General features: G+C 43.9%; 1 protein-coding gene across 5 annotated transcripts in view; it reads left to right on the top strand.

The window, feature by feature from the left end:
• Prom1 (prominin 1) overlaps window positions 1-17184 on the top strand; it is a 113215-nt gene that overhangs the window by 33162 nt on the left and 62869 nt on the right. For all 5 annotated transcript variants that reach the window (XM_029477915.2, XM_021161787.3, XM_029477913.2 and 2 more), the window contains exon 3: window positions 11291-11349. In XM_029477915.2, the coding sequence (XP_029333775.1) occupies window positions 11291-11349 (59 nt within the window). The remainder of the gene's footprint in view (window positions 1-11290; window positions 11350-17184) is intronic.

Below are 17184 nucleotides of genomic sequence, written 5' to 3'. Positions count from 1 at the left end.
GTCTCTCTGTCTGTCCCCACCCCCTTTCTGTCTCAGCATAAGTAATTTTAAAAAGAACAACACCCCTGAAATCACTAAACTCGGAGATAGTGGTAAATGGAATTACTCAGCCTTTTACTAAAACAAGCTATACCCTGATAAGCCTTCCTTCCAGTGTCCTTCTCAACACAGTTTGAAGAGGATCCGTCTCCTTCCCAATCTGTGTTGAAGCTGACTGCATCCTGCAGTACTAGGATGAAGGGCCTTTAAGCAGTGATCGGGACTCAGCTCTCAAGCACAAGACCTGTGCCTTGCCATGGGCCATCTTGCTTGCCTCAAGTCCATACTCTGGCCAGCCGGAAGGCCAGCACCAGCTGGGGTTCCTTAACCTTGGGTGAGAACTGGGAATCAAAATAAACTTATTTCCGTAATAAGTTATCCATATTGTCATGCTGTGTCGTTAGCTCTAAGACACCTCCTCTATCTGTAACTTTTCTTCGAGTTCTGACCAAGCAAAAAAATGAGAAAATCCTCATTTTCCCTGGAAGATGATATGTGCAGATGTGCCACATACAGACTCTGCTGCTGCCAACAGATCAGCACAAATGTGAAAACCAAGTCTTCAAAAGTCATCATCATTCAGGATCTGAACTCATGGAATCATAAAATAGAATGCCTAAAAGAATCCATTGAAAACCATACAAATTACTTTAAACTGTAGTTATAATGTTCCTTCCACCTGATTATCATCCTTGTCATCTTCAAAGCTCCAAGAAGTCTCACCCCAGACTCTCTACATGCATAAGCCTTCTAGATTTTCCTAATCTCCAAAGCGCATGCTCATAACTAGTGTAAACCACTGTTTCAAGAACACCTGTACTCCTAAAATATTTAACCCTTTAGATGGCAGCTGAGGCTAATGGGATTCTGATTCTATCCTTAAGAGTTACATGCACCAAGTGGTCCATAAAATAAATGGGTTATGAAGAACAGCTTAAAGACCCACGTGGCTCTTTCTTAAGGAGATTGCTGGTTGAAATTAAGACATTGAACCTGTTGGTGTAAACTCAAACCCCTTGGTAGCTTATGCAAGGTCGCCAGCATTTCCTGCAGAGCCTCCCTGGGAGGAAGGATCTTGGACTGAAAATGTAATTCAATGTAGTTCTCTCCTGTCTTCTCACTAGAGGCCAGAGCTTGTTAGGTTCTATGTTTATGTTAATTGATGCTCTTCCTGAGTCAGAATTCCAAAATGAAAACTTCCAACAGGTAAATATCTCATTATTTCAAACAAATACAGAAATGTCTGATTAGTTGAATGTGGGTCTGTGTCCAGCCTGCCCTTGCTGCTGGGGCGGGTGCTGGGCTGTAAAGAAGCACCGAGCCACTGCACAGTCTGAGAATTGGGAACTCCAGAGCTGGTTCGGGGTTGGGGGGATGGGGAGTGGGATAAGGGGTGGGTCCCTGGACCTGCGTCAAAGCTGGGGCTGTGGGGTTCTCTGGTTCTTGGACGTCCATACTCTGCTGGGAGTCATGGAAGAGCCCAAGGGCTGGAGGACAGCGTCTAGCCCAGGGCAGGGGAGCCAGGAGGGCAGGGAGGGGAGAGTTCCAGCTTGTCTTAGCAGAGACTGTTCTTAGCTTGGTGGAGGGAGGCAGGCTGGAAGTGCAGAGAGATTTAGCTGCTACTCTGTAGGCGAAGACCTTCTGCATGTTCCCCATGCTGGTGGTAGATGAAAGAGACAGTCAGTCCATGGTTCTAAACTGTTTATTGACTGTTCATGGCAGAAAATGGATGCATACCTAACTGTACTGGCTGGTTTTGTGTGTCAACTTGACACAAGCTGGAGTTATCACAGAGAAAGGAGCCTCCCTTGAGGAAATGCCTCCATGAGATCCAGCTGTAAGCCATTTTCTCAATTAGTGATCAAGGGTGGGAGGGCCCATTGTGGGTGGTGACATCAATAGGCTGGTAGTCTTGGGTTCTATAAGAAAGCAAGCCAGTTAGTAATGTCTCTCCATAGCCTCTGCATCAGCTCCTGCTTCCTGACCTGCTTGAGTCCCAGTCCTGATTTTCTTTGGTGATGAACAGCAATGTGGAAGTGTAAGGTGAATAAACCCTTTCCTCCCCAACTTGCTTCTTGGTCATGATGTTTGTGCAGGAATAGAAACCCTGACTAAGACACCTAACTGAACCCACGTCTCAGGGTGGACCAGAGATTAAATTCCTTTTGCAGGGAGGGATGTCTGGGAAGGGTAGCTTATGGGCTAAAACCTCAGGACCTCTAGGTACCTCATTAGCATGGAGAGCTCTGTTCTGGGCCCAGGTGACCTCAGGTTACGTTTCCTTATGTGAGGCGTGTGGCACATGTTCCAGACCAGGAATCTGGCAGGCAGCTTGGAGTGGCCTAAATCTCAGGTATGTGCCTACCAAGTCTCCAGGTCTCAACCTGCTCTACCTTACCAAGCTTCCTGACATGGTTTTACCTTCCCATAGTTGAACAGGATGATTCAGTTTACTATTTTAAAAAGTTTAAAAACTCTTTGAAAATCTTTTCATTTTCATCGAATCAGTGTGGTAGTTTGAATATTTTTGGCCGAGGGAGTGGGACTTTTGGAAGCTGTGGCCTTGTTGGAGCAGGTGCGTCACTGTGAGCATGGGGCTTTAAGACCCTCATCCCAGCTGCTTGGAAGCCAGTCTTTTCCTGGCAGCCTTCAGATGAAGTTCTAGTACTCTCAGCTCCTCCTGCACCATGCCTGCCTGGGTGCTGCCATGCTCCCCACCTTGATGATAGTGGACTGAACCTCTGAACCTGTAAGCCAGCCCCAGTTAAATGTTGTCCTTATACAAGTTGCCTTGCTCATGGTGTCTGCTCACAGCAGTAAAACCTTAAGACAGTCAGTATAGGCAAGATTTGTTCTGGTGACTGATGGGCTCATTAACAAAGAAGTGAATCACACCCTACCATTTTAACTTAAGGCATGCATATATATATGTATGCACATGCATTGCACAGCATTTGATGTGGTGAACCGAATCCTGTTTTGAATAAATCACTAGAGTTGAGTTAAGAAGCAGCTATGAGAATATGGAGAAATCTCAGTGGGTAAAGCACTTTGGATCCCTATAGTCCACAATTTAAGCCTGACACAGTAGTGCATCTGTAATCTCAGTACTCCTATACTGAGATGGAAGCAGTAAGCAGGAGAATCCTAGAAGCTCATTCATTAACCATCGAGGCCGGTGCTTACCAGAGTAAACAGCGGAGGCCAACACCTGGGGCTGTCCGCTAACCTCTGTACAAGTCCCGTATCACTTGAACACGAGTGCTCAGACACACACACACACAGGACAACATCTTTGGCAAAGGTAGTTTAGTGAATGGGCTGTGGGTGTTCATAGGAAAAATGCTTGTAAGAGCAAATCCCTAGCACCTAAAAGGTTAAGTATAAAAATAAAGGCAGACTTATGGCCACCCTACCTCAAACCATGCAGACAAGGGGGCTAAGCATGACCTTGCAGGTTCACGGAGCTGCTGTAAGCCTTCCCTACCCATGCCTGAGAATCAAGGGACAGAGTCATTTGACTCTGACTTGAGAGGACCAGGCTTTTATAGAACCCTGTATTTGTCTACCTTAATTTCCAAGCACTGTGAAGAATTGCTTGTGCCTATCTGGTTGTGTGTGTGTGCATGTGTGTATGTATGTGTGTGTATGTATGCATGTATGTATGTGTCTATATCTCTATCTATCTATCTATCTATCTATCTATCTATCTATCTATCTATCTATGTATGAATGCACATAAACTGTGCAAGCAGCACCCATATTAGCCAAAAAAAGACATTGAATCCCCTGGAAGTGCAGTTAGACATGGCTGTAAGCGGCCATTTAAGTGCTGGGAAGCAAATGAGGGGCCTCTGGAAGGCAGACAGGTGCTTTTAACAGCTGATCTCTCGAAAATGTGATTTCTCCATGCCAAGCTGGGTCTCAGGCAATGCAAGGGTGGGAGTCAGCACTCAACTCCGAAAGTGAGTTGAATTTGATGACGATGATGTTGTTCTCCAGGGGGCCGTGATTTTTAAGGCTTCTGAGATGATTTCCATTGGAAATGACAGAGCTAAGGAAATGTGTTGCTGGAAATGTCAAGTGTTATTTTGAAAAGTAGGGGAATGCCAATGTCGTCTTCCAGCAGCTCTGATAGGTTGAATATGTCTGCCATGATTTACCATGATGTATGTGTCTGCTTCTGAACTCCTGGTTCCTATGGCTGGTATGGCTGAAATGAGCCAGTCTAAATCCCTGCTGCAGCCCCGCTAGAATTTGCAGTTTAATGTAACAGAAAGGAGACCAATCAAATCCCAACATCAACCTTATTAAAACCTCTGGTTTGCTTTTTAGTAAAGAGATTGATGCTTCAGATGTTTAGAAGCTAAGTCAGGTTTATCAGGCTTATCAAGTGTTTGCTCCCATTTCTAAGTCCGTGGTGGAATTGGTCAGTGTGTGCCTCCTTTTCTTTAAAATTCAGCGGAGTGTAGCAATGCATGCCGGTGGCCCTGGCTCTCAGGAGGCTGAGGAAGGAATAGTATTTCAGCTCAGGACAGAAGCAGTTAAACAATGGAGCCAGAGAATGAGAGTACATCAAGAACTCTTGATTATTTTTCTCCTCTTGTCATATATTGCATTCTGCTCCTTTAATTTAATTCTCCATATTTAATTTCTCCTCATGACCATATTTAATTTTTCATCCTTCACTGGCTGGAGTGCTTCTCCATGCATACTGGCTTTTTACTACATTAGCCAAGATGCTCACTTGCTCTCTGGATGAATACCTCCGGGTTACTTTTGCTGCAGTCAAACACCACGATCAAAAGCAAGTTGAGGAGAAAAGAGCTTACATAGCCTGTTTACAGTGCATAGAGCAAAGCCAAGGAAGGAACTCAAACTAGGTACGAACCTGGAGGCAGGAGCTGATACAGAGGCCAGAGAGGAGTGCTGCTTACTGGCTTGCTCCCCATGGCTTGCTGAACCAGCTTTTTTTAAAAACAGAACCCAGAACCACCAGTCCAGCGGTGGTACCTAGCCCCACAAGAGGCTAAACTCTCCTCATCAATCACTAATTAAGAAAATGCCCTACTGGCCTGCTTGCCTATAGTCAGATCTTTTATGAAGGCATTTTGTCAGGTGAGATGCCCTCATCTCAAGTTGACATGAAACTAGGCAGTACAATGAACAATGAAGAAAAGTAGTTCCAGAGGAAGTTTTGCTTGTGAAATCATCTGAGATGAATCTGGCGCTTTTAGCTTCTGCCATCCATGTGTTCACACTAATTCATTCATTGTTCCTGGACCCACTCTGCATGCTGTTTAACTCAAGCCAGGTTGTTACTGGGCTACCTTTCAGTCATTTCTACCTCCTTCAAAGGAAGCTATGAAGTGGCACAGGCCTCGAGAAAGTTTGAGAAAGTTTCTGCTGTCTCCTGGAGCTGGGAAATCCTTACCAAGGCCAATTCTCAGATAAGCACAAAGGACTGAGGGGCCTCTGTGATTTACGAAGGAGCTGCAGGGAGCTGGCTCCTCTTTCCTGTCGCTGTCTGGGGCTTCAGCATGGTAGCCCAGGGTGAGGCCAGGTTGAGGAAGTTAAGGACCACTGCAAATGTCCCCATGGATCCCCATGTGTGCACCCTCCTCTAAAACATCTCAGAGGAGATAATTCTACTTCCAGCCTTTGCTCTTCATGGAGGAAAAAAAAATTGTCTGGAGGACCTTTGAAAGACATATGGTTCCAGTTATGTGTTTGATCTGCACTAGAGACCATAGGAGCTTAATGATAGGGCTGTGGGACGATGTGTGGATCAAGTAAATCCATTTTGTTATATGCAACAAAGGCCTGGAAGTAAGACTGGCCTCCTGGAGACAGAGTGTGTCGTGGTGGGAGAAGAGTTGAGGGTCTGTACATACTTCAGGTCATGTGAAAAGATACTTTAAGTTTTGAATTTTTAAGATAATTCTATTGGCATATTTATTCTTCCATATTCAGTCCAACTTCAAACTGAAAACAAAATAATATAACTCTAGACAAAATATGGCTGATATTCTGGTTCCTGTCCATGTAAAAATCATATTTTACTCTATCTGTGAAGGATAAATGACCTGGAGCAATCTTCATGGTATCTCAGCCTGAAGTACGCCATTTGCCATGAAATATAAGCAAGTGCCAATGATACCCACAGCTGTGCTGACTAAGGGGTATTTATGCTCTTTAAAGCAATCCATATATAGAAAGAGATGGGGGGGGGAGGGAAAGAAATAAGAGGGTTATTTTGACCATACATCAGTCCACTTGAAATGTTCTGAGGATTGCAAGCACCTGTCCTTGTGTGCCCAAGGACCTGTCCTAAGGGATTAACTCCCTCAATTCTAACTCCCTGGGAGGTCTTAGAGGAAAGGGAGGAACAGAAGGGATATATATACCTTGTTGCGTGGTTCCAATCACCTACCAAGCTGCATGCTTCAGGCAGGTTTGCAGGCGCAGTAGAGTCTGGGATGTGGACTGAGGCAGAGCAGGCTTCTAGCTCTGCCTCCAGCAATAGCAACAGGCTATGCGACTGGTTGGAATGTGTGTCAAGTGACAGACACTCCACAGGTTCCACTTCTTAAGAAGAGACTCACTGTTACCACCTCATGACTGTTACCAGAAAGATCTTAAGTGACAGCAGTGACAGCAGCTGTATCTCAGAATCCTCCTGGCTACCTTGCAGATGACTCTGAGGCTCCACTTGGCTGGTGAAGAAGTTGTCTGTGGTCATGGAGTGAACTGTTGCTGGGGGATCCGAACTCACACTCAGGGTGGTTTTGGTTCTGATACCCAGTGCTCTTTCTGCCTGAATTCCAGCCCTCTGTTCTAATGTTACCATCCAATGCATGTGGAAGGATTCAGGACATTCACTTGAATTCTGTGTGTTTCAGTTTCATCGGAGGAAAAGGAAATGATAATTTATCTTTCAGGATTACCCTGCACCACATGCATAACATGTGTAAAGAAAGCATCTGGGATGGCATCTGCCACTAATGTTCCAGAGTTGGTGGAGTAGTGGGGGATGTAGCAGCTATCCAAGGTTCCAGACAGACAGTTCTCTGAGCTTTTCAGTCTAAGGTAACTACTGTCAACTGTCTGTTCACAACTGGTCAGAGCCTGAGACCAGGAGGGATGGATCTGGGCTTTAGCTCGGGTTCTTTGTTTACAGATTCCATTGACTGCTGAGCCTGTCACCTCCCCTTTAACTGCCTTAAAGTTTCTCACACATTCAATGACATGGTCCAACATCGTTCTCAGAAATGTTCAGTGGGCCCAAATATGTTCAGACCCTAAACTAGGTACTAAGGCCATCACACTCCACACACACACTCACACACACACACACACACACACACACACACACACACACACACACACACAGAGTTTGTAGAAGGGCCAGCTAGATTGCCCAACAGTAAAGACACTTATTTCCTTGCCTTACCACCAAGCCTGATGACCTGAGTCCAGTTCCCATGACCCATATAGCAGGAACCATTACCCAAGGAGGAAGTTCCCTACTGACATCCACTTTTGTGTGTGCACAAATGCACACACACACACACACACACACACACACTGGATAAAAATGTAAAAAATAAAAACAAACAAAAAATCCTACCCGTTTTAACAAAAAATTACCTAATTTTACCCTTGTGCCTCCTGATGTAGTACCCTGGGGACATAATGTAGTAGTGCCTTTCCAAAAATGCCTCATTTGGATTCTAGGGTAGTTTTTTGAGAACTATATAAATAGGAACTGCGTAGCTGATAAAAATGCTAGTCTCATGTTAAATGTCTTGGGAGTCACGTTCTTTTTGGTGTACACAGGAGAATGACCTGTAGGATGTATGCGGCAACATTAAGCTGTGTGACAAAACATGCCAACAAAGGGTCCAGGTGAAGGTGCCACCTGTGCGGTTGTTGCAAAGCTGCTAAAGTTTTAAAACGACAGCCCAGAGTTGAAAGAAAACAAGTTCCTGGGCCTCTTCCTATCCCTCCGTGCAATCACTTTCCCTGTTCTGTGATGGTTCATGTTATCAGCAACTTGACTGGGTTAAAATACACCTAGAGCATTAGTATCCTTGGAATTTTCCATTGAGGATTACCTGTGGAGGGAGACCTACCATGCAGGTGAGTGGCACTGTGCTCGCATCCTTCACAGAAAGAAAAGGAGAAAAGCAAGGGGGAAACTAAGCTCTGGCATTCTCTTCCTCTGCTCCCCGATCTGTCAGGATGTGAACAAGCAGCCACTGGGTCCTGCCAGCTTGCCTTCTTGCCATGATATATGGCTGACCTCTGAGCCAAAATAAACATCTCTTTCTTTACACTGCCTAAGTCAGGGAGTCTGTCCCAGGGAAGAGAGGTGATGAGCAACCCCCTCCAGGCTCTCCTCTCAGCTCTGAGTTAGCCAGGAAGGTGAGTGTCCTGGTTTATCAGGCTCAAAACATCGGATATATTTTGTGGTCTCCTTCCTGGCTTGCTGGCTTCTGGTTCAAGGCAAAGAAGAAACTAGTCCAGAAGTAACTGAGAAAACAGGGGCTGAAAATTAATACCAAAACAGTGCCACTCCTTGAGAGCCTAAAACCACCACACTGACTAAGTTTGGAATTAAACTGGAGATTTTTAACAGTCATTCTCTAATTAATTTAAAAGTAATGATAATGAATCCCTTCCTAACCAGGCGAGGTTTATATGTAAAGCTAGCATGGGTGCAAGTGGGCTGATGCAGGAGGAGTCTCATTCATGGCAAGGCAGGTCTGGACTGCACAGCAGCATTTTGTATCAAAAACACCAAACCAACCATCAAACCAAATATTCAACTTTTCATATGTAACAATTAAAAAGTGAGAGGGATGATGTTACTATCTATATCTTTGAAAATCTCTTTTATGTCTGGCTTAGTGGGAGTCAGACACTTTCTTTTGTGTATGTCCCAGTTCAGTTTGTCACAGTAACAAGCTTGGGCTGCAGACACTCTGGACATCTGAGCAATGAGAGACAGGTAATAAAAGAGTCTCTCAGTCATTTCCGTAACTGGGTTGTTTTCTTTGACCTGACCCAAGCTGGGTAAGTGCTCATTTTTTAAGGTTGGTTTGTTGTTGTTGTTCTTTCTCTCTTTCATTCTTTCTCTTTCTTTATTTCTTTCTCTCTTTCATTCTATTTCTTTCTTTCTTTCTTTCTTTCTTTCTTTCTTTCTTTCTTTCTTTCTTTCTTTCTTTCTTTTTCTTTCTTTCTCTCCCTTCCTTCCTTTCTTCCTCCCTCCCTTCCTTTTTCTTTTCCCTTTTCTTTTCTTTTCTTTTCTTCTTTCTTTCTTTCTTTCTTTTTTTTTTTTTTGAGGCAGGGTTTCTCATGTAGCCCTGGCTATCTTGGAACTTGCTCTGTAGACCAGGGTGGCTGGCCTCAGACTCAGACATCTGCCTGCCTCTCTCTGCCTCCCAATTCCAGGAATTAAAGGCCTGCATGGCCACCGCCACCACCACCTGGCTTTTAAGTCTGTTTTCAATGTGGGATGTGAATGAACTTTTCCTACTTTGATGTATTGATATATGATCATTGGTCCATTGTCTATCTTGCCACGGAAGCCTTCATGACCACTTATACTCTCCTCAGAAAAGGGATTCAATGAACTTGACAAGTTTTCCCGTGCTGGCATATCTCATTTTATAAGTGTTATGTTTGTTTTATATTTATGCATGTATATGCAAGTATGTTTTTGCACTGTGTGTTCCCATGGATGCCTCCACTTATAGCCACCGAGACATTGGATCCCTGGAACTGGAGCAATAGATAGTTGTGAAGCACCCTTGTAGGTGCTGGGAATTGAACAAAGTTCCTCTGTCAGAGCAGCCACTGCTCTTAATGGCTGAGCCATCTCTCCAGCCTAAACACATTTCATTTTTAATATATCTACTAGTCCTAACAGGCAAGCTTATTAATGGTGTTTTGCAAAATTATAATTTTCACTTCAAAGCTTCATTTAATCATAGGTAATAGGTGCTGTCATTGGCTTTTGTGAATCTGCAGGCTATATACCTGAAATTTAGGAAAATATCTATCAGACACCTCAGAGTAAATGGTTTGTCATTTGGTCTTTTCAGCAAAAAAAAAATAAAAAATTAAAAAAATGGTATTCTGTGAAAATGTGGCTAGTTTAGCTTATAGCTAATTAGGGGTATAGTGTTTTCCTTTATATTTGTTTTTTCTCAAGACTTCATACCATGGTAATATGGTGTGCAGACTTGCCATTTTCTTCTACAGAATAATGGAAAGATACTTGTGGGGGGTGCTATACCATGGAATTGGGAGGAGCCAGTCAGGAGCCAGAAGTGGGGTCAAATCATGTCCAACCTCGAAAATCTCAACTAGAGAGTGGTAGGGGTGAGGACCACTCCCTCCTCCGTCCAGGGTCTGCGTGCCCTGGGCCTCTCACCTTTATCCCCACTAAAGGAGGTCATGCGGTCACAACCAGGTTAAACTTCCCCTCTCCTCATCAGGTCATGGCCAGCAAGCACCTGGAACTCCTCTTTAAACACAAGGCATTGCCAGCACCTAGCCCCAACCAATGTTGTACACTCCCCACCTGCCTGCCTAGAAGTGTGTTTCTTGCAGGGCTCATCCTTTGCCTGAGGTCTCCATCATTGATTGAAGGGATGTAGCACAGTGGTAGGATAGGTAAACCACCTGGACAAGGTCTGGGGCTCTGTCCATCAGGCGCGAATAGTGGAGGTCAGAGGACAACTTACAGGGATCAGTTCCCTTTTTGCACCAGCATAGGCTCTGGGGATGACATGTGGGTCACTTGTGGGTGGCAAGTGCCCTTACCAGCAGGAACCGTTCTGCCGGCCCTGAAGTCACTAGTTTTATTTGTAACTACAAATACAACTTATTCCTAACATTTGCAGTATCTACAAATGAGTCTTAAAAGCCAACCAGGAGTTATTAACGTGAGAAATCCCTCTTCCTGTCTCTAAGCAGTGTATGAAAACTCTGAAATATCATGGAAAATATCTACTTTCCCACTCTTGCTTATTTGGGCAAATGTTCAAGTAAGTTAGCACCTTCACTGAAAAGTTAAGCTCATTAGCTTAATTACTTACCTGACTTAGGAACTGGACTACCATTTAAGGATGCTGTGTCTACCTGAAGTAATTTGTAAGTACCTAATAGATCTTATGCATATGTATTGTATACTTTTACTGAAAAAGTAATTTTTCTATTTTGTGTTTTTTTTTCTTTATAGATTTGATCAAAAAAATCATACAGAACAAGAACTTTGACATCTCAGTTGATTCCAAGGAGGTAAGCTTTTGTTTTTGTTATTAAGAATAGCAAATTTATTAAGAATAGCAAATAGTAGAAAGATCATGTTTGGTGTGAACACAGGCCTTCAAACAATCTTTTATTATTTTTTTTTTCAACCTGTAATTTGCTAACTTTTTGACTGAGGGTTTTTTTTTGTTTGTTTTTTGTTTTTTGTTTTTTTCGAGACAGGGTTTCTCTGTGTAGCCCTGGCTGTCCTGGAACTCACTTTATAGACCAAGCTGGCCACGAACTCAGAAATCTGCCTGCCTCTGCCTCCCAAGTGCTGGGATTAAAGGTGTGTGCCACCACGCCCGGCTTGATTGAGGATTTTTATGGAGTGCTGTTGTGTTTTATAAACCTCATTTTAGTGGCAGCAGAAATTTCAAAATTGGTTGTTGAGGAGAACCAAGTTATGTGTCATTCTAAAATTTCCTGAAAAGAAATACTAGATTTTGTTTGTTTGTTTGTTTGTTTGTTTGTTTGTTTGTTTGTTTTAGCTAAGGCAGGGAAACTCTAGACAGAAATGTTTGAGAATCCTTAGAAGCCAAAACCAGTGACAGAGAGGTTGATTTTGAAAACAGTTTGCTACACAACAACTTCCCATCTTTGCTCATTGCTGGGTTAGTGGTGCACCTGCTTAGGAGTGCATACTTGGTTGGAATTAAAGGAATGGCAGAGATAAGCAAGGTTGTTCCTTGGCATGCAGAGGCAGGACCTTATGGCTCCAGGGCAAAGGGTGATAAGGAAATCCATAGGCATGAAGCAGCACCCTGAGGAACAGAGGCAGTCACTTTGAGCAGAAGCCCTTACCACAAGTAGTGATTCTGGCAGAAGTGGAGAGGACCAGGGGTGGGTGGGTACGGGATGCTCTGGGCGTGCTGGGGACCAGGCGAGTAGAGGTCAGGTGTGGAAAAGCTGAACAGTTGGTCCAGAGAGGAAGACAAGTGATCCAGGCTGGATAACAGGAGGTGAGTGGAGGAGAGTGGTCAGGGTTTTCAGAGAGCTTTAAAGGAGCTTGCTGATCTCTGCCCAGCCCACCTGGCATGGCTGATCTGCTCCTTTTACTTCTGGGACTCAAAGAAAGTTCCATTGACACTGGTTAGTTATGAGTCAAAGACCCTGACAACACATAGATCTTTGTGTGTTGAATGTAGGGTGTTAAAAACCAGAGAAACGTGCTTGTCATATCCTCAGCTCCCAGTGAAGTAAGTAAGACATACCGCTCTTTCCTATTCTGCGCTGAGGATGGTGTCCAGGGGAACAAAGAGATAGCCAGCACAGGTCTGAATGTGAATGCCCACTGCCCCAATGGCTAATGAGTTCAAACCTTGGAATTAAAAACATCATCAGCTTCGTTTGCACCTTAGTTTGTAATAGGTGACACAGGAGAAGGATGACTATAAAAGCCAAAGAGGGAAACCTCTGTGGAAGCCATTTCATCTGGCAGCCGGGCCAACAGTGGGACTGTTGAAGAGGGAGCCAGCCACATTACCTCCTTCCTGCTCACTACCCTCCTAGAACTCTAAAGAGTACTCATCCGCCTTCAGTGCTCTCGTTTCTTTATATCACCAAAGCATCATCCAGATTGGCTCACATCTCTGGGCGAAATACAATAACTGTTGCTTTCCATGTGTCTGAAGAACATTAGCATGCCTGACTAATCCGATAGCCCAGATAGCAAGGGTTCTTCTGGGTGTGGGTAGAAACAGAAACTTCACCTCACTTGGACCCCTGTCTGGAGACTCCAAGGTGGTGGGGGAGGCCTGGAAGTGGTCCCAGCGACCTGTTTGACACCTCTTCAGAGGGAGAAGGCACACCCCTAGTCTGAATTCACATCCCATTTTCCATGAGGAAAGCACACCCCAGGGATCTTTGAGGGTACTTAGAAGACAGTACACTGCAGGAATTATTGGGTTTTACTGACTGCAATAGGCTTGGGCCTGTAACCGTCACGAGCATCAGCTCATCCCAAACATGACGAAGCACTGATAGCAGAGTGACCGTGATGTCACTGGCTGCCATTTCCTTTCTAGTTTTTGTAAAGCCTCATCAGGACTATTTTCTGCTTCTTCTGTCCACGAGGGCACCAAGACTCAGCGTGGCATTGGTAGCAATACTATAAATGTTCCCTAAAGGCTTTGGTATTGTTCTTCAGGTCTGGCTACTGGTATTTTTAGAAGATCCCTAAATGGTTATAATAGGCAACTGAATAGAGAATCATAGGACACCAAGGTATAGAATCACGATTGTAACTGCTGTGTAACAGAAATAAATTTATCCCATGGGACAACTCATTTAGAAAGAGAGCAGTGAAAATTTACCCACCCAAGTCCACGGAGGTGTTTATTGTACCGTGTCAAATTTACCAGGCAAGGCTGATTGTTGGGTTGGAGAAATTACAAAAGAATTAGATGTTTGTTATAGCTTATAAGTAGAGTGACCATCTTAGTTAGGGTTTTACTGCTGTGAACAGACACCACGACGAAAGCAAGTCTTATAAATGACAACATTTAATTGGGACTGGCTTACTGGTTAAGAGGTTCAGTCCATTATCCTCAAGGCAGGAATATGACAGCATCCAGGCAGGCAGAGTGCAGGAGGAGCTGAGAGTTCTACATCTTTATATGAAGGCTGCTAAAAGAATACTGGCTTCCAGGCAGCTAGGATGAGAGAGTCTTAAAACCCATGCACACGATGACACACCTACTCCAACAAGGACACACTTACTCCAACAAGGCCACACCTACTCCAACAAGGCCACACCTCCAAATAGTACCACTCCCTGAACCAAGCATGTACAAACCATCACAGTGACCTTTCTAATCCAGTATGACCAGCCACAATATCAACTGAGGACAGATTTCCCCGAATTACTCAGTTGTAATCTTCACGTGAGAGCTCTCTTAAAATACAGATACTTGGCCTTCTTCAGACCTGGAGTCATGTACTGTAAGGGAACAGGAGCCAGAAATTAGTTATACTGGGAGGTCCTCAGGGTTGGCAGATGTGGGAGTCAAGGTTGTGAGTGGTATCAAGCTTGTGGGCTCCCCCAGGAAGACAGAATAAGGCTTGTCAAGGTGACCCTTGTGGACATGTATATCTGAAATGTCCCCAACCCTCAACATTTTCAGTGTTTTGGTTAAAAATTATTAGAATCACAAGCATTGTTCTTTCAGGGGTTTGAGGATCTGCCCCGGATAAGAAACAGTTTGCACACATTCAAATGTCCAAACCAGACAACTTCAAGACGGCGATATGGAGAATGACACAGACACCTCGGTTTATTTTGCTCCAGAGGGCATTTAGAAACAACTATAGCATGACTGGAGAGATGGCTCAGTGGGTAAGAGCACTGACGGCTCTTCCAAAGGTCCTAAGTTCAAACCCCAGCAACCACATGGTGGCTCACAACCACCCATAATGAGGTCTGATGCCCTCTTCTGGTGCATTGAAGTCAACCACAGTGAACTTATTTATAATAATAAAAAAAATCTTTGGGCCTGAGCGAGGGGGCTGACCAGAGTGAGCAGGGTTGACCGGAGTGAGCAGAGGTCCTAAAATTCAATTCCCAACAACCACATGAAGGCTTACAACCATCTGTACAACTACAGTGTACTCACATACATAAAAGGAAGGAAGGAAGAGAGAAAGAGAGACGGAAAGAAAAATGCACTAAGAGCTGCTTTATTTTCCTCTCCTCCTTATGGTTTGGTTCATTTTCCTGACTGACTGACTGACTGACTGATTGACTGGTCTCCATCTCTAGACCATGCTGAGGAATATCTGGTCTTGGGTTATGGCTTTTATGCCATTAGCATATCAGTTGACTTAGTTTTGGTTGGGTAAGTATTGCATGTGGGGCTTGCTTTCTTGGAGTTAGTATAACAGGAGATGGCAATATGGTAGCCAGGTCTTCTAAGTGAGAATATTACCTCTAACGGCAAGATCAGGGACACTGTGTCATATGAAAGAATACATACAATGGCTAGACTTTCTGGAGGAGGCAGCATCTCTTCTAAGACTTGAGTTTCCTCCAGTGAGTGATGAATGAGCATGGATGAGTGATGGATGATAGGGAGGCAACCTGGGAAGTCAGGGTGAGGAGGGAAAAGAGAAAATGATTTGCCAGAATGACAACAACCAACTTAGAATGGCCAAGAAAAATGAGGAGGTGAACCCCAGATTGGCTAGTAAAGCTCCATGCTGGGAAGCTTGCATTAGAAATGGTGGAACTTTATTGGAAGCTGTTAAACAAGGGAAGGACATTTCCAGATTTATTTCATTCTAGAGGGCGCACTTTAGAAGAGTTGTCTTTGATTCTTGGACTAGAGGCTGCCCTTGTTACTGCTTCATAAAGATCATATAGCAAGCATGTTAACATCTATAACTGCCCTGTGATTGCTTTTTCCCTAACTGATGATCATGCTGACTTTGAACCTTTCAAAAACCCAAACATGAATTCCGGAACTTGACTCTGTAATATTGGTTCTCCATATGCACTCAAGAATCTCTATCCTGTTCTCATGTGGATCCCCCACCATGTTATTTTACCATGTGGAATATGGTTATGGTGAATGACTCACGTGACTTTTCTGTTTTATTTCGATGCATGCTGCCTCTGCTACACACAAACTCCTCAACTGCTTTGATTTCCACAGCCAGAAATCATAGTCTTGGCTCTGAAGGTAAACTGTGTGCTTGCTCTCTGTTCTGTGTCATTGTTCGTCTTAGGTCAATGGCTAGTGCTGTCTCTGTCGGTACTTTCTGTTCTTCCCTGGTGATTCCACTGTGATAATGTTTCAATTTGTTTTGTCTGTGTCATCTCTGTGGTGTGTGAGGACCTAAGATCAGTTCTGCTCTAGGGCAGGGTAGGAGAAAGAGGAAGGAAATCATACAACCTCATTCATGACCCTGACTGATACCTAATTGATAAAATTGGGAAGGTTGTATAGAACTTATAATCTTTCGTTGTTGTTGTTGTTGAAGCTAAACTGATGCACTATAAACATTTTAATACATCTTCTTTTCTGGATTTGAGTTTATTGCTTCCTGTGGTTCTGAAAATATTTAAAACTCCTTTTAATTATTAAATAATTTTGTTTGCTGAGAAATGGGAGCACATCTGTAAGTATGTGAGAATTTGGAGTGTATGGGTTGGTTTCTTAGTTGGCCAATGATATTAGTTCTCAAGGAAATGCTAAAGAGTCAGTAAATAACAGGTGTTCACGGATAGGAGAAAGAGGCTACACACACACACACACACACACACACACACACACACACACACACACTGATGAACTCAGCCTTTTTTTTTTTTTTTTTAGCATTTTAACTTTAGTATTGAAATGAAGAATATTTAAGTGTCAGCTGCACCCTGATTCATACATGATCAATTGTCTATAGCTAATTGCTATCAATTGATCATTGATCATTGACTCTAAGCAGTTGCTTTTGCCTTGAATCCGTGACAGTTCATCCCTGATGCCTATGAGGCTCATCATATTAATGGCTATTTTCCCAGTGGGAACTAGGCTCTCCTAGAAGGAGGTAGCTGATTTCAGTTTTAGTGTTCTCTGCCAAGGCATCACATTCACCTCTGGCAGGGTTGTCCACCCAGTAGGGCTGCTGTCTGTACATCAGGCCATTTAAACCAAGAGACAGGCACTGAGGCAAGGCAGGCAGCTGAGGAGAGCCAGCTAGCTGGGAGGAGGTAGCTCATTCTGGTGGACATTCAGGAGTGATGACAGAGACAATAGGGTAGGGGATCGCACACTGGTGGGTGGCTGCTAATGACAGGTGGCCAGAGGGCACAGACATAATCACGTCCCTGTG

This window comes from Mus caroli, unplaced genomic scaffold (genome assembly GCF_978045245.1).
Source record: "Mus caroli unplaced genomic scaffold, Mus_caroli_1 scaffold_4, whole genome shotgun sequence".
NCBI lineage: Eukaryota > Metazoa > Chordata > Mammalia > Rodentia > Muridae > Mus > Mus caroli.
This window is presented reverse-complemented; position numbering and strand designations above follow the sequence as displayed.